The sequence below is a fragment of the Polypterus senegalus genome, chromosome 6, assembly GCF_016835505.1.
Source record: "Polypterus senegalus isolate Bchr_013 chromosome 6, ASM1683550v1, whole genome shotgun sequence".
NCBI classification, from domain to species: domain Eukaryota; kingdom Metazoa; phylum Chordata; class Cladistia; order Polypteriformes; family Polypteridae; genus Polypterus; species Polypterus senegalus.
In genome coordinates, this window is record NC_053159.1 from 123,122,626 (window position 1) to 123,145,568 (window position 22,943).

The 22,943-nt window shown below is 38.3% G+C and overlaps 1 protein-coding gene across 2 annotated transcripts in view; it reads left to right on the forward strand.

The window, feature by feature from the left end:
* Nucleotides 1-22,943, forward strand: part of LOC120531531 (vacuole membrane protein 1-like) — a 126,928-nt gene that overhangs the window by 78,368 nt on the left and 25,617 nt on the right. For both annotated transcript variants that reach the window (XM_039757025.1, XM_039757026.1), the window contains exon 10: nt 9,628-9,689. In XM_039757025.1, coding sequence (XP_039612959.1) covers nt 9,628-9,689 — 62 coding nt within the window. The remainder of the gene's footprint in view (nt 1-9,627; nt 9,690-22,943) is intronic.

The following is a 22,943-nucleotide window of genomic DNA, read 5'->3' on the forward strand; positions in this document are numbered from 1 at the left end:
GTGTGTATAATATTATTTAACTTCATTGTCAGAAAGCTTTTCTTAAGGTTGTCTAAAACTAAAAGAAGTGTGAATTCAAGTTGCAGTGTATAGATTTGTGTAATATTGGTTTAAACACTGGGGACAAAAGGTTATGCTTTTTTTTAGAATTAGGATGCCTTATAGCTGGTATCCATCAGGGAGCAGTTCTCGGGCTACTACTCTTTTTATATACATTATACAACATAAATGGGTACACCCCGCTCAAATCCTAAAGATATATTCTGTGTGTAAGTTCTGACCATTTCCCTTTTGAAATATCAGATCCTCTCCCAATTTAAAGGGGTGGTTATGACATGCAAAGGGGTTTTTTTTTTTCCATAGAACTTAAATTATTTCAGTCACACGGTTTTAATCACTCATATGACAGATGAGAAATTTGAGTTCCACAACAAAGCTTTTCCTGTTGAAATGGTTTCTCTGCCCCCCTGAAAAAAACTACTTGAGTAAATGTTTAAGAGCAAGGCATTGCGTATGGCGTGATTTGTCTTTAAAATGTCTATACAGAGTTATTAATTATAATTTTACTATTTTTTTACTATTTACTATTCATCCCTTTTTCTTTGTTGATGAGCTCCTGTTGAAGAATTTATTGGTAACAGAACATATAGTGTGCACGGCAAAATGATTGAAGTAACAACTAACAAAGTGTCATTTTCCGATACCATTTTAACAAAGTTTACTGTCAATTGTCAATCACAGAGCAGCCTGACAAAAATACTATAATACACTTTGAACCTTAAAATGCAGAATTAATGACATTGTTGTGTGTAACGAAATAGTAGGCAGGTGACTGCTTGCACATATTTAATGACGGACAGGCTGGCATTTTGCGTGGAGTATGCTTTAAATCAAAAAAGAAACAGCATGCAAAAATGAGCGAACACAAGGACATCGGTAACGATCACACCTTGTGCCACACAAAATCAGGAGGGTCAACTGAATTCCACAGGGCACAGATATATTCATAACAGGGGACCAATGTGATGGGCAGATGAATTTCAAATGTTTTGCATGCCTATCTTTTGTTTTGATGACCAGTTGCATCATATTCAGCCCTTCATTCATTATTCCAGCACAAGCATGATCAGCCTGTTGTTAAAATTCACTACCATCTCCTCAGCAGCAATGTGTACTTAGAAATATTTTCCAGCACGTGTTTCCAAGTCTGATGTCATTTTCGCTGCGACTCCCTTGCACCCAGCGTGGGATATAAAGTAGCCTTTATGTGACTCAGGGATATGCAAGGGGGAGTCCATACCAACACATATGTTAATGGCTCATCTGCTTAACAATTAAAAATAATGGCATTTTGTATCTGTTACAAAATAATTTGTTTAAAGTTTCGTTTTCGCGGCGAGAGTGTAGTCACAATATCATAACAAGTATTCACAAATTTAGAGTCCGTGCCCCACCTAACGTCCACATGTGTAGCTGTGCTGTGTGTGGATACTGTGTTGTTTGAATTTCATAGTGTTTCGCAAAGTTTTCTTTGAGATGAACAAAAAAGTGAGAAACGTCTTTTCATGCTGAAAGAAATATAAATATATATATTATGGGGAACACAGACAGGTAGACATTGTTGAAATGCACCACGCATGTTTATTTACAATATTATTTACACAAGTGAAACACACACAACTCACTTTCACCCCACAGACCAGGCTTCACATAATGCCTCTCTTTCTCCACAGGTCCGCCTCCACTCCTCTCCTCCGAGCTCTGTCCTCTTCCACCCGACTCCAGCCATCGCAGGAAGGGAGACGACCCCTTTTATATCCACCCGGATGTGCTCCGGGTGCTTCCCAATAAACGACTGCCGGTACTCCTCTGGTGTGGCGGAAGTGCCAGCTGTGCACTGTCGGGTGTTCCTGGGGTCTTCCCCACCAGCCCTTCTGGGTGTGGTGGAAGTGCAGAGGGCCAGGCCTCTTCAGGCATCTGGGTGCCCTCTGGCGGTGACCAGGGCCCCAATAGGGTTCCCGTGGTCCCAATACCATCCAAGGCGGCTGCCCTCTCGTGGTCCGGAGGAGGTGTAGTTCCTCTTCCGTTCCTTCTTGGTGTCCTGGCTGGGTACCACCCCCAGCTGCTTGCCACACTATATATGTGCGGATCTGAGATGTTTTTGCTGGTACACAGAGGATCAACAGCATATTAAGCATATGATCGTAATGTTTTGATTCTTCTATTTTGGTACTGTATATATAATATTAACATAAATACATGCCTTACAGAACTATTCAGTCATTTTAGACTAATTCTCTAATATTACTGTTTGACAAATACTGCACAAAAATTTTGTTCTCTGTGAAATTGTTACTTAAAAGCACTGAAACACAAAACATTTTTTTTAATGCTACACTGAAAAAAATGTTAAATGTTGAAATGAAAAAAATTAAGTTTCTTTACATATGTGTTCCATCCTTGTGTTTTGGGAAGTTTAGGCTTTTACAGGTTAAAAAAAAAATGCCTAACAGCAGTTCCTTACAATTGTCCTCCACCTTTGCATCATTGACGTAAAGGCCATGTTTTCTAATTACACATTGCCCAGTTAAGAAATCTAAGGGACAGCTCAGGAAACTAAAGGGTATGCCAAAGAAGAAATTAACAAGTTGCACAACAGTATTCAAGTATTTGGATATCTCAGTGGGCACTATTGATTCTATTATAAGAAAATGAAATCTACATCTGGTGTTTGCCAGAAGGCATTTGTGACTAATCTGTGATGTGAGAAAAAGTTTTAGGGTCAAAGGTGAAGCTCTTTGGCCATAGTTTAAAGAGACATGTGTAGCACATATACAACATTGCCCATACCTTAAAAAACACCATACCTACAATAGGATGAAGTATGGTGGTGGTAGCATTATCCCGTGGAGACTAGTTAAATTAAGAAGAATGAATTATTTGGGGTACTGGGGGACCAAATATTGTGAACTTGTTTCAGTCTGCTAAAAGCTGAACACTGGGTGAAAGTTCATGTTTTAACAGGATGATGATTCCAAACACAAGGACAAAGTAGCCTTGATGTGGCTCAAGAACAAAAAGGTTAATGTCCCAGAATAAGTCAGTTGATAATCTGAAGTACAATTTGAAAATGTCAGTGCATTAAGTGTCATCAGACTAATGTGGACAATTTAGCGTTAGGGTTAACAAATCTCTGTAGATGAATTGGCAAACGTTGCTTAGACTTTAAGCTGTTATTGCTGCAAAACTTTGCTCTATACAATATTACATTATGGGGATATAACTATCAAAATAGCAATATTATTCTTTCATTAATAAATTTTCTAACATAAAAAGTAAATACAATATTTTTTGCATTTTAGTGCTTTGAAATCAAAAAAATAACGTAACAAAATTTCAATTTAGGATTTCTTACTTGGTATAGTTACATACTTAGTCAAAATGCTAAATAGTTTTGTTAAGGCCCCTATGTATGTACAATGGGGATCGTCAAACAGCAGCCTGTGGGCCAGATACAGCCACAGATGTTTTGTCTGGCCCCAAGCCAACCTCCAACATGCTTTATTCAATTATTTTAAAATTATGTGAAATCTAGAAGCAGTGGGTTGATGTGATATTATGGGGTTTCTGTTATTTCTGAAACACTGATAGCCTTTAATATCATAAAGGAGGGATTATTGATCAAAGGTACACAAGTTCACAATTTTTAAGAATGGTTTAAAAAAAATCTGGTTACCTTAAAAATGTTTAAAAAATGCCAGGTTTTATTTTTTCTTGGCTCAGAGGATTTTTCATGCATTTTTGTGAATTTGAACAAAAGTCTTTTTTTTTTTTCCTTACTACAAAGTAGAGATTTTGCATTCTTTTTTTTTTTTTTGCTGTTCTTGGCCTCTGATGTCAGGTGAATGATTTTCTTGGAACATCGGAACCCAACAATACCAGATTTAGACATGCATTGTTTTAAAAGGGGCAGTTCCTGATTCATACTAACAAGGCAAAGGAAAAAAATAATCAAAAAATTAAATAATTCATTCAATATTTGCAGCTTCAATTTCTGAGTTAGAATCTTAAAATTCTGAATAAGATAATGAAATAATAACCCCATGATTTTTCGTTCTGTTACAAAATCAGTGCATAGAAGTGGGGTGACCGGGGGTGCTCCCCTACAAAAGCAATCCACAAATAATTAGAAAGTGGCACTTAAATCAAAAGGTGCAAGTTCTTAGGCACCCTAGGGGCCCTATCAACCTCTACACAAGTCTGTTGCTCACCTCTGTATTCTGTTCCATCAAAATAGGTGATGGACACAAAAGCACTGTTGTGTCATATGTGTTGTGTGTCAGTTCACAATGGCTAGGAATATATAGTCAACCTGACTGATACCATCTATCACCATCTGAATTCAGAGCAACATATCCTTGAAGATTCCTTGCATCACGTGGATATAAATTTGACAGGCTTGTATTGACTTAAATTGTGTGTGATGTTAATGAAATTTTCCAGTAGTGAATGAAAGAGTGTTTATCTGTTAAAAAGTGTGTAAGAAGTATTTTTGGGTGGTTTCAGATTTTCAGTACATCCAGAAATGCAAATTAAGACTGTCCTGTGTAATAACAACATGATAGTCATTTTCTTCTTTGCCCAGAGAACATGATATTCCATAAACAATTTGAAAAGTTGACATGTTGGACAACATTTGTAAGAGGTAGCCCGGTCACAGACAGACACGACAATGCAGTGTCCACAACACACACGTTTATTTACACAAATATTTACAAATTATTTACAATGTCCAGTCCTTTGTTCCTTCGGCCGCCTCCACTCCTGTCTTGCAAGCTCCGTCTTTCTTCCACCCGACTCCAGCTCTCCGAATGGAGTGAGGCGGTACCTTTTATTTTGTCCCGGATGTGCTCCAGGTGCCTGACGATGAACTTCCGGCAGTACTCCCCAGTGTGGCGGAAGTGCTGCCATTCCACCCGGAAACACTTCGGGCATAAACCATCCCTGGTGTCCCAGAAGCGCTGTCCCCCAGGGATCAAGGACCATCTGGGTGCCCTGGAAAAAAGTGCCACTCTCCTGGTTCTTCCTTCCTCCAGGCGTCCCAGCGGGGCAAGGTTACTGGCCATCTATCACACTGTATACATTTCTATTGTGCTTACGTCAATTTCAGTTGAACTGGGGCACAGAGATGATGTGGCATTACTAGATAATGTTGATACAGTATATGGTGTCTGCTGTGCACAGTACAATCTTAATTTGTTTTTTCGGGTGCAGCAATGAGTAGAGTTTATTGTAAGCAGTTTTACAAAATATTCACAAGCCCATCTGGTTATGTCCATTGCAGAAGCTTACTGGAAAGATTAAAGATCACAGGCATTGAATTTTTATACCCTTGCTTTTTACATATTAGGATTCCTTTAAATTCCTATTATCTTTTAATAGTGTTATGCACTTGAAGGGATAAAAGCTCTAAATTACTAGAAATCATAAGTTGAGGAACATTGAGTAATCCAGCATTTCAACAATAATAATACATTTCTTTCAGAAAGTGGTGAACCTTGACCCATCCCTGATTGTGAATAAGTGAACCTTTTGTAAATATTCCTTTTATACCAAAGTATGATAGTGACACTTCTTCAGGGTGTTTCTTGACCATTACATAACATTCATAGTCTTATATTGCCTCTGTCCCAACTTTTTTCAAATGTGTTGCTACCACTAAAATTAGAATAATCATCTATTTACTCTCAAATATGAAACTCTCCTGTTTTATAAACTAACTGTTTTTCACCAGATATCCTACACAATTACCTGAAATGTACCCACAGACCATGACTCATCTTCTGTACACATTTAGACAGTATACATTGCTATATACATGCTCTTCCACTGTGTTATCTGTCTTCAGATTTCTCCACATTTATTTATGACAAATTTAGCACGACATATTGAAAAGCTGGTTTGGTGTATTGCTGGCTTGTTGGCTTCAGCCTTATTGCCTTATTGATGTTAAACTATGGTTTTATGTCTGTTAAAGTGTGTTAGTTCAGCCATTATGGAATCTCTCCTCAAGGCACTCTGGTGTTTGTAATTTAGCAGCGTGACAAGACATCAATATTTTTTTTGGTAATTTGCAAGAAATTCCTGTTACCTTTTATTACATCAGTTTTTATTTGTATTTATTCTAATAATGTATAATATTTTCATGAACAAAAAACTCTTATCAGAAAACTAGCTTTATGATAATTTTTTTCTTGGGTGATTTAGTGTTTGTGTGTCTGTGTATGTACATGTATGCAACATAATGTGCAACAGACTTAACGCATTTGTGAACAAAATGTAAAATTGGGAATACTTTAAAAATAATGTAATCAATAGTTTTTATTAATGTGAAACTTCTTAGAAAGTGCAGTAAACAGGGAAAAAAACATAAATAAGATCAGTATTTGGTGCCACCATCTTTTGCCTTAAACAGCAGCAATGTCCATGGGTACACTTATATGTAATTTCTGAAAGTATTCTGTCTCTGTCAGTAACCCCAGGCTGGCTCAATGGTGTTCATATCAGGGTTTGTTGAGGGGCCACACCATTTCCATCGTAGGATTTCCTGTTCCTCTTTTTGCTACAGATTTTACTCAGCAGTATGGGGGCCATTATTTTTTTTTATTAAATCACCAACTCTGTCTTTTGAAACGCTGTGCTGTACCGGCAGGGAACCTCTAATATGCTTTGCAATTACCTGAAAACATTCATCCATATAGCTTTTTTTTTTCTTTCTTCTTCTTCTTCCTCCTTTTGATGGACGGAATGCCTTCTGTTAGCCAAAATTTCAGATATAGACTTATAAATCCAGAGCACCTGTTGCCATTTTTATTCCCTCTACACAGCTTTTTCTGTTCAGTAAATCATTTTGGTTCAGCCTACACAATATGTTGGTGGTCATTAGTTATATTTGCTTAATCAAGCGCTGGACCATATGCATATGATTGTTTTGTTAGTTTATTTCTTTGAAGGCATTCACATATGTTACTGTATTGCTTCACATTTTTAAAAGGAATGTTTAGGACTCCACATTTTTATTGGCCAACTAATCCAATTGACATAAAATAATCATGTAAAACATTACATAACAAGCGTCCGGGAATCCAGATACTAGATACCCCTGTTTAGTTTGCCAATTATTTCATCAGAGAAAATGAAGAAAAAGCACTCTTTGGTTTACTGTGTGTATCTTGATGAGAGATTGGTCATCCTCTGTTGCTTACTTCCTAATATTGATTTCTGTTATGTAGTTATGGGAGGAGGGGAGGAGTTGGAGGTGAAACAGAGGTGTTGTTAGTCCGCTCCTAGTGCAGACTCATCCCTTCTCAGGATGGAAGCAGGAACTGCATGAGATGCATTAGTAACTGTGCAACACCCTTTTCCTTTCCTCTGTAAAACTTCAAATCTGTGTGCATGAAAGACTCACTCAGTTTATCTGTTTTACAATATACTGTATATATATTTTATTTGTATTTCCAAATCACTTTTTATTGAAAAAGTTGTTTGAAAGTGCAATTTATATTTTGTGCATTTGCACGCTAATTTTGGTCTCAGTGTATATAAACCTTTAAACAGCTGGCTATTTTATTACCATTAATGCATACACATGCACTGAAGCCTTTAGTAACTTGGTGAAAAGTAAAGAAATAGTGGGGGTTTTTTTTGTGTTTTTTTTTTTTTTTTTTATAAACAATCATGAATCAAATGTATTTTGTTCTGTATATGGAAAATTATTTAGATTTTGTTTGTTTTCGTTTTCTGTAATTAAATCATTTGAAAATTAGAACAATCTAGACGAGTATAGGACATTCAGCCCAACAAAGCTTGCCAGTCCTATCTACTTAATTCTTCCATGAATACATCAAGTTGAATTTTAAAAGTCTCTAAAGTCTTGCTGTCTACCACACTACTTGGTAGCTTATTCCAAGTGTCTGTCATTTTTTGTGTAATGAAATACTTCCTAATGTTTCCAACCGTGTCCCTGTGTTCTTGATGAACTCGTTTTAAAATAATTATAAGTTCCCTTCATAATTTTAAACACTTCAATCATGTCACCTCTTAATCTTGTTTTGCTTAAAAGGCTCAGCTCTTTTAATCTTTTCTCTTAATTCATCCCCTGTAGCCCTGGAATCAGCCTAGTTGCTCTTCTCTGGACCTTTTCTAGCGCTGCTATGTCCTTTTTGTAGCATGGAGACCAAAACCGCACACAGTACTCAAGATGAGGCCTCACCAGTGCATTATAAAGGTTGAACATAACCTTCTTGGACTTGTAATCCACACATAGTGCTATATATCCTAACATTCTGTTAGCCTTCTTAATGGCTTCTGAATACTGTCGGGAAGTCGAGAGCTTGCTTGTATGCAGATTGAAGTAGCAAGTGTTATAAAAACTAGAAAATGCAATCATGTACCGACAGAAACATGCATCTTATGTAGTGTTAAACAGAACTAAAAAAATAAGTTTAAACAAAAAAAAATAAGGGAAAAAGTGATTTACTTTTTACCTGCTGTTTTGTACAGATATTTTTTGCTTGCAAGTTATATAATCAAGGTATATAGAACAACTCATTTGTTATTCTTGCTTGTGATGGAAACATACCTGGAACCAGGCTGTCGATAATTTTTTTTTTTTTTTACCTTTTGTCAATTCATGGTAATAGAAATTTTATTCAGACAAAACCAGTTATAAAGCAGGTATCTTGCCTGAATTAGATGGAAAGCTCAATACAAGCCATGAATAGAAGGGGAAGGAAGCCAGCTACAAATTTCAAAAATGTTGGTAACAAACACAAAGCCTGAAATGGTATTTAGTGTCCACAAGTCTTTTGACTATAAGAAACAAATGGATACCCAAGATGGGACATAGATGTGCCTACTTAGATGGATACTTTGGCCAAATACTGAATCATGGTATAACTTGTGTGAAATCCAGTGGTGTCTGTTGTACCTTTACACAGAAGCAACTATACAATTTAATTTTATGTTAAAGTAATTGTAAATAGTATTTAGAAATGTACTTTCACTATCCATGTTAAACACACATTCTTGCTAATATACCTTATAGAATGAAACTCACAAGTAATATTTAATGGTCCCTTTTTCTCTAAGAGGTATATTTTTAGACACTTTGCTTAATTGCATATGTCACTGTAAGCCTCTGTAATTGCTCTAGATTAGTGACTGACTCCTAATACATTAGTCAGACACCATGAGCTCATGAGTAATCAGATTCCAGACAAACTATGTTTGTGACTATACAAATTCATCTTTTGTTGTTTACTTAAAGTCTGCTGGGAAAGTGATGCATCACAGATTTAAGCTGTTGGTAAGGTCTTATTTTACTTTTTCCTAAATGAAAAGAAAACCTTTTTTTGCAGAATTTAAAAAAGTATCATCTCAGTTTAAAATGCTGTTATTGTGCACAACTTGTTTTCCAGGTAGATAATGATTTCAGTTTTTGTCTCTCATTCTAAGTGAATTGTTTTTGCAGTAAATAGCTACCTATACTCAAGACTAAACATTAATTGATAGTTAACATCTGAATTCACATGTTTTGTTCATTCTTTTTCTAATTTTTTTCTGCAGAAGCTGTTTGTTATAATAACATTTAGCAAGCACATAGTGGAGCAGATGGTGTCCCTCATTGGGTGAGTAATTTAATTACAAAGTTATAAGTGAACCGTGCAATGGAAAACCACAGTGGGTGGGCATGCATGACAGAAAGGGTTAAATTTAACTGCAGGGACTGGAAAATACCCATTTGGATAGACAGTTAGACTTGGGTTGGTCAAATCTTTGATTCTTTTTGAATAACCAAAAAATACCATCTTGGGTAATGACTTTCAGGCTGTTGTATTGCTATATCAAGCAGGTCTTTTCTGGCAGAAAGAGTATTTGGGTTCACATCTTTTTAATTTGCTTTAATTGTGAATATTGTCACTCAAGTAAAATTTACCCTGCTGTGGGTATCTAGCATAATATGTGAAAATTATAATGTTTTAAAGGGAGTTAAATGTAAGAAGTTAAAAAAGTGAAAGTTGAAGTAGTAGAGAAAGTGTGCTTCTAAATTGTGTTTAGTTTATCTCACAGTTAAGGTGTTAAATTTCCCTCTTACAAGATTTTGTGTGCGCAAGTTTTGTTGAAAACATTTTTTTTGTATGTACAGTGGTGGCTTGGTTTGTGAGCATAATTCGTTCTGGAAACATGCTAGTAATCCAAAGCACTCGTATATCAGAGTGAATTTCCCCATAAGAAATAATGGAAACTCGGATGATTTGTTCCACAACCCAAAAATATTCATACAAAAATGAACATTTAATGCAAAATATAGAGTAAAAATACATAAAACAAATTTACCTTCACTTTACCTTTGAAAAGAATCTTGGCTGGTGTATGGGAGACGAGAGAGAGGAGAGGAGGGAGGAGGGTTATTGTGTAGGACGACTTTCACTATAACTAACGGAATCATCTGTTGGTTCACTGGAATCTTTTTCTTTTTTTTGCGACTTTAACAAGGAACCAATCCAATGACAGTTGTTTTTGCCTTCTTTTGAGGATTTTGCAGAAATGTGACATCACGTTGTGGTTAAACAGATTCACTCGCACTGCTACAGCCTTATTCGGGTGGTGCTTTTCTACAAAATTTTTTTGTTGCATTACAGTTACTAAAAAACAGTCACTACACTTGGACACAAAATAAAAAAAAATTCTTTACGTATATATATACACACACACACACACACACACACACACACACACATTGTCTCAATGCATAGTAAATAGTGTATGCTCGTATGGATGTTGAATACATGAGTGAGGCACAATGACTGAGACCGAGCATGGTAGACTACCCACAATCCCGCAGCAAAAGAGAGAGAGAACCACCATCAGCTCAGTTGTGATCATGTTACACTCAGCAGGCAAAGCGTATATGTACTACTCGTATTGCAAGACCTCGTTCATTTATCAAGTTAAAAATTAATAAAAATTTTTGCTCATCTTGTGAAACACTTGCAGACCAAGTTACTCACAATCCAAGGTTTTACTGTATATGAAACCCATTTGAAATGAAAATACAAGATGCTGCCATATTTATAATTTGGCATGTAAGTTACTATTAATTTGATATCAAGTTGGAACCATTATCCTTAACATATATTTTCCTGTTAATTATGTAAATACCCAAATTTCCCCCCAAGGACAAATAAAGTTCCATTCATCCAACCATCCAATTAAATTCCCCTCTGAACCTCATAGTAGCACTTGGTAGAGAATGTAACATCATAAAAATTATAATAAACCATATACTAAGCATAACTAATCAATTCCATATTAACTGATATGATAAGAAAAATTGTCAATTGAAAATGTAAAGTAAACAATATATACAATTTGCTGTAATGCTACTCGGTTGCTTTTTGTATTTGCAGGCATTCTAACGTTTATGTGAGATTTACATTTAAAAACCAGCTTGCGTCTGTAATCCAAAGAAATGGTTTTCAGATATTTAAACACTGAATATATCTAAATACCCCCGAGTGTCAGGAATTGGAAGTCAAGTAATTCAGAAGCTTTGGCATTCAGCCCTAATGTGTACCGACATTATGTGAAATTGCAAACTGCACCAGAACAGCTTCCTGATGGGAATCAAATTCGAATGTAGGTGATCTAAAGTGTCAGTACTATCTCTTCACAGCACATTGTTGGTTACACTTTTCCATGCAGATCAAAAAGTGACGGCGTATATAATTATTTGATACTTATGGCTGTATTAGAGAGAGAGAGAGAGATAATAACTTTTAGATCAAATAAGGAATGTCCAGTAAGTCATAAGTAGAATATCCATGATTAGTTTGGGTCATTCCCTTATGAAGCATTTAAAATTATGTTCATTCTCTGAACCTAATTAATCTGTGTACTGTGTACACTGAGCATAGTGTAGGAACAAAACCTGGATTCAGCTCCAGCCCACCTCTGGATAAATTCAAGCACATGCAAGCCTCTCAGTCTCATTTATACCAGGCCAATTTAAACTCTTTAATCGGTATTATTGTGCTCATCACTTAGATTTGAAAGACAACTGGAAAAAACTGATGCTGGAAAGGGTAAACCATGAAAACTCCATGTAACAACAACAACAACATTTATTTATATAGCACATTTTCATACAAACAGTAGCTCAAAGTGCTTTACATATTAAAGAATAGAAAAATGAAAGACACAATTATAAAACAAAATAAATCAACATTAATTAACATCGAATAAGAGTAAGGTTCAATGGCCAGGGGGGACAGAAAAAACAGAAAAACTCCAGACGGCTGGAGAAAAAATAAAATCTGTAGGGATTCCAGACCATGAGACCGCCCAGTCCCCTCTGGGCATTCTACCTAACATAAATGAAACAGTCCTCTTTGGATTTAGGATTCTCACGGAAGGGCTTGATGATGATGATGGTCACGTAGACTTCTGCCTTTTAATCCGTCCATCATTGTTGGAGCATCATGAAGCTTTGAGTAGGTGGTGGTGGCGCAGGCCACCACCACAAAGAAACCGGAAAAAGAAACAGAAAAGAGAGTAGGGGTCAGTACCGATTTTAGAGCCACCATGAATAGTTATTTTGAGGAAATTGAACATATAGAGTATCAGGATTAAGTTAAATTAAGATTAAAATGAAGTTATAAAAAGGCCATGTTAAAGTAATGTGTTTTCAGCAGTGTTTTAAAGTGCTCTACTGTATCAGCCTGGCAAATTCCTATTGGCAGGCTATTCCAGATTTTAGGTGCATAACAGCAGAAGGCCGCCTCACCACTTCTTTTAAGTTTTGTTCTTGGAATTCTAAGGAGACACTCATTTGAGGATCTGAGGTTACGATTTGGAATATAAGGTGTCAGACATTCCGATATATAAGATGGGGCGAGATTATTTAAGGCTTTATAAACCATAAGCAGAATTTTAAAGTCAATTCTGAATGACACAGGTAACCAGTGTAGTGACATTAAAACTGGAGAAATGTGTTCGGATTTTCTTTTCCTAGTTAGGATTCTAGCAGCTGCATTCTGCACTAGTTGCAAACGATTTATATCTTTTTTGGGTAGTCCTGAGAGGAGTGCGTTACAGTAATCTAGTCGACTGAAAACAAACGCATGAACTAATTTCTCAGCATCTTTCAGTGATATAAGCGGTATAACTTTACTTATGTTTCTTAAGTGAAAAAATGCTGTCCTAATGATCTGATCAATATGTGATTTAAAATTCAGATTACAATGTAGATAGTGATCAGAAGAGGATTGAATCCAGCAGCGGATATAAAATATATAAGTGACGAGCATGGTGCTTCAAATGGTATTCTCATACTGTATATTTCCATATCTGTTATCAATCCTCCTTAATTTAACTCGGGTTCATGAGGATTTGATCAAATTCCAACAGCACTGGGTGCACGGCAGGAACCAACTCTAAATTAGACATTCACTTTGCATACACATCCCCACATTCACTCATGTTGGACTAATTTTTAATCCACAAATAGGACAATGTGTATGACTTTGGAATGTGAGAGAAAATCAGAAATACAAGAGAAAATCTCGATCAAACATAGACACAGGACTTATGAGACAGTAGTACAAACCACTTAGCAGTCTCTTCAGAATTGAAGTGCTTTATCATTGCAGTTTTATGCATGTTATTAGGTATTTAATGAAGCTTTTGCAATTATACTATAGAATAAATATCATTTGAACATCCTAAAAACATAATGTGGTTAAGTTCTGCAGTATTGTAAAAGATGTATACTTGAATATAACCTTAATTGATTGTGCCGAATTTGTTGCCTTGTTTACTCAAAGGTTTCAGTTCATACATGGCCCAAACACAGAGAGGTGTTTTGAACCTCCTGAAACTTTACGCTGATGCTACTGTCACAGACAGCAGACATCGAACCTGATGTCAAAGAACATCTTTGTAACTCCTGTTTATATTTAAAAGTCTTTTGTACTCCTCATTTGTTACCAAGTTGAAAAGCTAGTTATAGTCACGAGGCTGCAGAAAAAATTGTTGTTGACTAATGCAACGTGTCATCTTTGGTTTAGTTCTTTTGTTATTCTTTATCTTTTGTCACTTTTCAAAAACTGATCTCCAGCTCCACCTTCCCTAACCTCTTCTTACTATACATCATCGCTCTAATTACAAATGTTGTAGTTTATTTGACTGATTTGGTCAAATGCATGTGATGTTTTTTCATACTTCAAGTATTTTTTGTGTAATGGTCAATGCCATAATACAAATCACTCTTGCCTAAATTATAACCTGTTGCCTTTGTTAAAAAACATTTACTTGCAAGTTTCGTTATTATTGTAAATTATTCAGCTTGGTTAATGAGATCTAAATTATTTAGGAAAATAATGATAGAATTCTTTATGATATGTTTTGTTTACAGTGTTTTTTTATATAATCTGTGTTTGGTTCAAACATATTTTCGCTTGCATGAAAGTGGTCTTTTCAACTCTCAAACAGTTCTGCCTTCCAAATTGGTATTTAGGAAGCAAGTAGGTTTTGCATATTATTTTGGACAAACACCCACATTAACTCACTTATTCTCTAATTCATTTTCATTTTAAATGTGTTAGTCAGTTGTTGCACATTTTTAGAAAGTGGAAGATGATTGAAATACCCAGACAAAATACATACATATATGGTAAAAACATGTGAATTTAAACTATAGGATAATAATAGCAATGCAAGTAGATGCATTTTAATGAATATGATGTGGATTTGTATTATTGTTGTTAAACACGTTGACCCTGTTTGTATAAATTAAAATTAAACAAACTGAGAAGAATCTTCAAGTTTCAGGTATAAGCAAAGACCATTGACATCAGCAATCAAAAACTCCAGTTACCAGCATTCCTTATGAAATTAGTCTTTTTGTCCTAGATCATCTGGCTGTACTCCTTGTCATGAGTGTTATAAAATATTGTACAGTACATGTTAGAATGTATACCTGGAGCATAAGGTAATGTTCTGGTGTTGTGTCTGTCTTCATTGATGCTAAAAGTTCTCCACAACTGTCGCATTTTTTTCCATAGCAAGGAGTAACATCTTGGTCAAGGCAGTAGTGCCACCAACAGCCATATTAGGATATTCAGATGGGGAAAAAATATTAAAGGGTTAGTAATAATTGGTATTGGGGATTTCCACAATTTTATTTGAATTTTAAAGAATTAAAGTGAATTTACTTTTTTCATTTTATGTTTTTTGAGCATGTATTAACATCACTGGTCTAAAAAATGCTTTGTGATCATGGTAAAGTGGAACAGTGTTTTTGTGCATTTAGTGCCATATTCATGCATTTTAAGCATATAAAAGTGTTTAAAACTGTCTCTGCAGTAATTGGTTTCCAATTATGTCATATGTATAGCGTCTCTAAAATTATTTTGCTTATTTTAAGAATAATGAAGTTTTGTGTGTTGCAATAATGGAATTCAACATTATTTCATTGCATTAAAACAGTATATTCTGCAGCTTACAAAAGATATTTTGTCATTCCTATTTGTTATAAGTATTCCTTTGTTTTTGATTATCAGATGGTTACTTGCATCGGCTGTTAACATATATGGTTGTTTTTTGGCATATTTCTTTGGGGAAAAATGTACAACTGATCTTAAGTTTTCTTGTTCTTTAAGTTTTGTGATGTGTATATGTGGCTAAGCTTATTTACAGAGACACAGATATCTTGAAACATCCTCGTAGTTTAAATGTGTAAAACTAGCACAGGGTCAAAATTAGTAGGTTTGGGGGAAAACCCCAACATTCATGTAAAAAAACATTATTTAAATTACATCTTTGATGTTTAACTGTCTGTTTCAATTGTACTTTTTCTGGTAATTACCTGTAGTTGATTATATAATTCTCGAGACTACTGCCGTTGAATTAGGTCCATTTTTTATTCTGAAATGCTTTTACTTTCTCATTCCCTTATTCTTTTAATTTATCCAATTAATGTGCTCAGCTTTAATTTAGATAGTAAAGCAAGCAATTCAAATAATTTGCTTTGGCAACAATTATCTTTAGTATTTTATGATAATTGTTAATTTTTTTTTCAATTACAAAATTTATTTACAGGCTTCCTTGATACTGGGAATCAATTGATGCATACATCAATTTTTCCTTGCAAAATTTAAAACCAAAGCATTTTTATCTCTAAAAGGGCACGCATACATATATCTTTCTTTTTTATTTTGAATTCTTTTACTGCTGATATAAAATAATTAATCCAAGTAATTCAGTCATTAGATTGCAGTGTACAGTAAAAGAAGAGATTGGTTGATGCATTGAGATATATACCCTGTCTAAAAAAGAAAAGGTGTATTGATTTTCATTTTAACTATCAAATAAGCACTTAGAAAATTTGGTAAAGACTTCCGTAGTCAGTTGCTAATTTTATTTAACTGCATAGCTCCTTCTACATAGCAACTAAAATATATGCTTATAATCTCTTAAATTAACATTTAGTTTGATCATTTTAATATTCATAATTAGAGTATAAGCCAGTTTTTGTTTTAAAAGCAAGTATATATTGCTGGATACTAGTAATGAATTCTGCAACATTTTGGCACAGTAGTTAGCTTTGCACCCTTCCTGCTCCAGACACAGGAGCTCAAATCCTATATCAGTCACTGTGTGGAGTCTGCGCATTCTCCTCATGCCTGTCTGGATTTTCTTTGGGTGTAGGTTAAGTTAATTCATGGCTGTAAACTGGTATGTTTTAAGCAAGTGTGAGAATGCCCAGCAGATGTCCTGTTCAGCTTTGTGCCTGACACTGCCAGGATTGGCTGCAACGTCTATGTCATTGAATTGATTCTTGTGATGGATGGTTGGATTTATAAATTAAAGTTGGGGTGAAACATCATACTAGTATGTAATTGCTTCTATTTCTCATTATGAAGTCTCTTAGTTCCCATATTTTGGTGGTTTTGTTGGCTGCCACTGAGAGAGAGATTGCTTTACATCCTACTTCAGCTTGTAATTTCCTTAAATAAAGGATTTAAAGATAGTTTTGCAATTTTTGATTTTACCCAACATACTTCTCTTTATGTGTTTTTCATACATTCCAGGAATTCCAGATAGTCTTGTTTCAGTTTTTCTGTGTGCATTTCTCTGCCTTTGATACAACATCAAGCAGACTTTATCACTTTTACTACTTGGGTGTTAACTTACTAATTCTCTTTTTAAGATGATATATGGGAAGGAGAGCTGATATCCATTGTTAAAGTTTATATTTAAATTCATTTTCACATGTGCATTTATAGTACAAAGAAATTATTTCTTGCATATCCCCCAAAGACTAGTGAAAGTAGTAGATTACCAACAACACATAATACCACCACATTTATTAAATGCAAAATTGCAACATCAGACAACATATACAAAAATAACTCATAAAATTCTCTGTATGAATGGCTGTTAAGTAGACTTCTGACCTGTGGGTAAATACAGTTCCTCAGTCTGGTGGTGTGAGTGTCAATGATCCTGTACCATTTGCTGGAATGGGGATCGGAGAAATGTGACTGTGGAGGTCTTTAGATATTCTGTTTGCTTCTCTGTGGTAGTGTGGGTTATATATAGGGCCTGTTAAAGCCCATTGTGGCACTTCTTGTGTGATTTTGGGCTATACAAAAATAAATTGTATTGTATATGAGTAGAAGTGAGTCAGTATTATTCTGTACTGGCTTCACCATCCACTTTGTGTCCCTTGGGTCAATGTTTGGTGTACTTTCTGTTTCTTGACATCTGTGACCAGGTTATTTGTTTTTGTTTACATTAAGGATGAAATGGTCGCCATGCCACCATTGTGTCAGAAATAGATGTCTACTGTGTAAGCATTCTCATCATTAATGGTGAATTGAATTATAATGGTTGTATCATCTACAGGTTTAATTATGAAGTTTGGGCTGTGTTTGGCCATATATTTAGAAGTGAACAAGTAATGCAAAAGGGGACTTGGCTTACCACTGTGTGTGGTACCTGTGCCAAGTATCAATGTTAAGGTAGAGATGCTGCTAATGAACACATGCTAGATTCCGGTGGCTAGGTATTCCTATATTCAATTACAGATGGTGGCACTAAATCCCAGGTCTAGAAGTTTATTAATCATCTAATGCAACAAGTGTTCATTTTTGAGCTGTTGTCTAAAAACAGGACTCTAGCATTGTAGTTTCTGTTATTCAGGTATTTCAGGATAATATGAAGTGCAAAGAATATTATATATATATATATAGATTGTAAAAAAGAGAAACAGACAGTATAAAGGGTTGGGGTTTTCCGGCCCCGTATATTGCAGACAATTCCACAAATTTTCAAAAAGAACAGGTCAAAATATAAACAAAACAGTTCATATGCACGATGCCTTTCAGAGGCGTCGGCGGCCATTTTATAGAGGCGGGGCCGGAAGTGGAGGAATGCTGGGAAGGAACCGTGAGGGAGGATGGGACTGCTGACGTCAGGAAAGATGGCGGAGGAAGGGTGAAAGTGGACGTACTGCGGGCAGGCTATGATGGCGGAGTGTCTCTTTTTCTGGAAGACAAAGGAGAAAGGTTAGTACCCCGCCACTCCCCGCCGGGCGAACGTCTTTCGAAGCGGTTTAAGATCCATCCACGGCCTCCTACTTGCGCATGTGTGACACGACCCCCCCTTAGCCCAAGACCGTCAGGTCGGGCGGACCTAACCGAGAGGTCGTGGATGCGAGATAGGGCATCAGCATTGGGGTGAAGGCCGCCGCATCGATAAGTGACCGCGAACTTATAGGGCTGTAAGTCCAGAAACCACCTGGTGACCCGCGGATTCGACTCTTTGTGGAGGGACATCCACTGAAGCGCAGCGTGATCAGTCACTAGAGTCAATTCGCGACCCAACAGGTAGTACCGGAGATAAGTCACGGCCCACTTAATGGCCAGGGCTTCCCTCTCCACTGCCGCGTACCTGGCCTCTCGGTCCAGCAGTTTCCGGCTTAGGTACATCACAGGGTGTTCAACACCATCGACGCTTTGGCTCAACACGGCGCCCAGGCCTGTGTCCGAAGCGTCGGTCTGGAGGATAAAAGGCCGCCCAAAATCAGGGATCCTTAATACAGGTGCCGACGTTAGGGCTTTTTTCAGGTCATTGAATGCGTGTTCCGCCTTGTCGTTCCATACCACATGCAGGGGAGCGCCCTTCTTTGTAAGATTAGTCAAGGGTGCTGCCCTTTCGGAGAAACGGGGTACGAACCGGCGGTAGTACCCCGCCAGCCCCAAGAAAGCCTGCACCTGTCTCTTGGTATTCGGACGGGGCCATTCCAGGATGTCTTTGACTTTGAAACATTGGGGTCTCACCTGTCCTCGTCCCACAAGGTAGCCTAAATACTTGTCCTCCTTTAAGCCAAAAAAACACTTACGGGGGTTATTGTGGAGGCCGGCTTTAGCCAGGGTCGCGAGGACAGCAGAGACCTGCAATAGATGCTCCTCCCAGGTGCCGGAATAGATGACGACGTCATCCAGGTAGGCGGCACTATAGGACTGGTGGGGCTTCAGCACTCTATCCACCAGACGCTGAAAGGTCGCTGGGGCCCCGTGCAGCCCAAATGGGAGGACCTTGTATTGCCAATGTCCAATAGGGGTGCTAAAGGCCGTCTTTTCTTTTGCAGATGCCGTTAAGGGAATTTGCCAATACCCTTTCGTCATATCAAGAGTAGTCAAGTACCGAGCCGCACCCAGCTGCTCGAGCAGGTCGTCAATGCGGGGCATCGGGTAGGCGTCGAACTTGGAGGCCTGGTTTAGACGTCTAAAGTCATTGCAGAACCTCCAGGCGCTATCCGGCTTGGAAACGAGGACGATTTGGCTGGACCAAGGGCTATGGCTTTCCTCGATAATGTCCATATCCAACATTCGTTGCACTTCCAGTTCCACTTCGGCATGTTTTGCCTCCGGGCGTCTATAGGGCCTCTCCCGGACGATCACTCCGGGGTCCGTGACCATATCGTGTGCAATCAGCGAGGTCCGCCCGGTGACTCGCTCACTACTTCGCGGATGGTGTGGATAGCCTAGGTTATCTCTCGCCGCTGTAGGGGTGTCAGCTCGTCACCGAGGTTAAGGGCAGACGTGCTAGCGAAAAGGGAGAGGGATCTTCGGGTGTCGGGAGGCTCGTCCCTGTCCTTCCAGGGTTTTAACAAATTGACATGGAAGATCCTCTCGCTCGGTCGACGATTAGGTTGCTTAACTAAATAGTCGACGAGCCCCTTTCTTTCCTTAACCTCGTATGGCCCCTGCCAATGAGCTAATAACTTGGAGTGGGAGGTAGGAACGAGCACCATCACCCGATCCCCCGGGTGGTACTCCCGGAGGACGGAGTTGCAGTTGTAACACCGGGCCTGCGCTGCCTGTGCACGAGTCACGTGGTCCTTTAGGAGCGGCCTGATTTTAGCGAGCCTGTCGCGCAGTTGCGCCACATACTCCAATATATTGGAGGAGGGAAGGGCCTCAGCCTCCCAGCCCTCTTTTAGTATGTCTAAAAGTCCCCGGGGTTGTCAGCCGTACAATAATTCAAAAGGGGAGAAGCCCGTAGAGGCCTGGGGCACCTCCCGGTAGGCAAAAAGCACAAGTGGTAGGAGCTGGTCCTAATTCCTGCCATCGGCGCTGACTACCTTGCGGAGCATCTGTTTAAGCGTCTGGTTAAAACGTTCTACCAGCCCATCTGTTTGGGGGTGGTAGACAGACGTCTTCAGGTGCTTTATTCTCAGTAATTTGGCAACCTCCCTGAACGTATCCGAGGTGAAGGGAGTACCCTGGTCCGTGAGGACTTCTTTGGGGATACCCACTCTTGAAAATAGGTTGACTAATTCCCATGCGATATTCTTGGTGTTATCGGAGCGCAGGGGAACCGCCTCTGGGTATCGGGTTGCATAATCCACCATGACCAATATGTACTTGTGGCCATGGTTCGAGGGTTCCAGGGGTCCTACTAAGTCCACCCCTATTCGGTCAAACGGGATGTCTATCAGGGGTATTGGGACGAGAGGAGCGCGGTCCCTCCTAGGAATCTGGCGAATCTGACATTCCAGACAGGATTAACAGAAGCGCCGGACCTCCTCGTTGATCCCGGGCCAGTAAAAGCGGAGCTTGATTCTTTCCAATCTTTTCTCGGCCCCGAGGTGGGCGCCTAAGAGGTGAGCGTGAGCTAGTTCACATACCTCCCGCCGGCAACAATCGGTGCATGCTTCTAATGAGATGACAGATGGTGTTGTGGGGGATCTCCTCCCAGATCTGGACCAGGGCATCACTGAGCTCCTGGACAGTCTGAGGTGCAACCTGGTGGCACTGGATGGACCAAAACATAATGTCCCAGAAGTGTTCTATTGGATTTAGGTCAGGAAAGTGTGGTGGCCAGTCAATGGTATCAATTCCTTCATCCACCAGGAACTGCCTGCATACTCTCACCACATGAGGCCAGGAATTGTCGTGGACCAGGAGCCACTGTACCAGCATAGGGTCTGACAATGGGTCCAAGGATTTCATCCTGATACCTAATGGCAGCCAAGGTGCCTTTGTCCAGCCTGTAGCGGTCTGTGTGACCCTCCATGGATATGCCTCCCCAGACAATCATTAACCCACCACCAAACTGCTCATGCTGAATAATGTTACAGGCAGCATAATGTTCTCCATGGCTTCTCCAGACCCTTTCACTTCTGTCATGTGCTCAGGGTGAACCTGCTCTCATCTGTAAAAAGCACAGGGCACCAGTGGTGCATCTGCCAATTCTGGTATTCTATGGCGAATGCCAATCGAGCTGCATGCTGCTCAGGGCCCATTAGAGGACATGTGGCCCTTGGGTCACCCTCATGAAGTCTTTCTGGTTGTTTGGTCAGAGACATTCACACCAGTGGCCTGCTGGAGGTCATTTTGTAGGGCTCTGGCAGTGCTCATCCTGTTCCTCCTTGCCCAAAGGAGCAGATACTGGTCCTGCTGATGGGTTATGGACCTTCTATGGCCCTCTCCAGCTCTCCTAGAGTAACTGCTTGTCTCCTAGAATCTCCTCCATGCCCTTGAGACTGTGCACGTATTGATGTGCCATCCTGGAGAAGTTGGACTACCTGTGCAACCTCTGTAGGGTCCAGGTATCGTCTCATGCTACCAGTAGTGACACTGACTGTAGCCAAATGCAAAACTAGTGAAGAAACAGTCAGAAAAGATGAGGAGGGAAAAATGTCAGTGGCCTCCACCTGTTAAACCATTCCTGTTTTGGGGGTCATCTCATTGTTGCCCCTCTAGTGCATCTGTTGTTAATTTCATTAACACTACAGCAGCTGGAACTGATTAACAACCCCCTCTGCTACTTAACTGACCAGATTAATATCCCATAAGTTTCATTGACTTTATGCTATACTCTGATTAAAAAGTGTTCCTTTAATTCTTTTGAGCGCTGTGTGTGTGTATATGTATGTATGTATATATATATATATATGTATGTATATATATATGTATATATATATATATGTTTGTATGTATATATATATGTTTGTATGTATATATATATATGTTTGTATATATATATATATATATGTTTGTATGTATATATATATGTGTATATATATATATGTGTATATATATATATATGTATATATATATATATGTATATATATATATGTATGTATGTATGTGTGTATATATACAGTATATATATGTATATATATATCTTTAGACATGTTGGCCCATATTGATAGGATAGCATCTTGCAGTTGATAGAGATTTGTGGGATGCACATCCAGGGCACAAAGATCCCGTTCCACCACATCCCAAAGATGCTCTATTGGGTTGAGATCTGGTGACTGTGGGGGCCATTTTAGTACAGTGAACTCATTGTCATGTTCAAGAAAC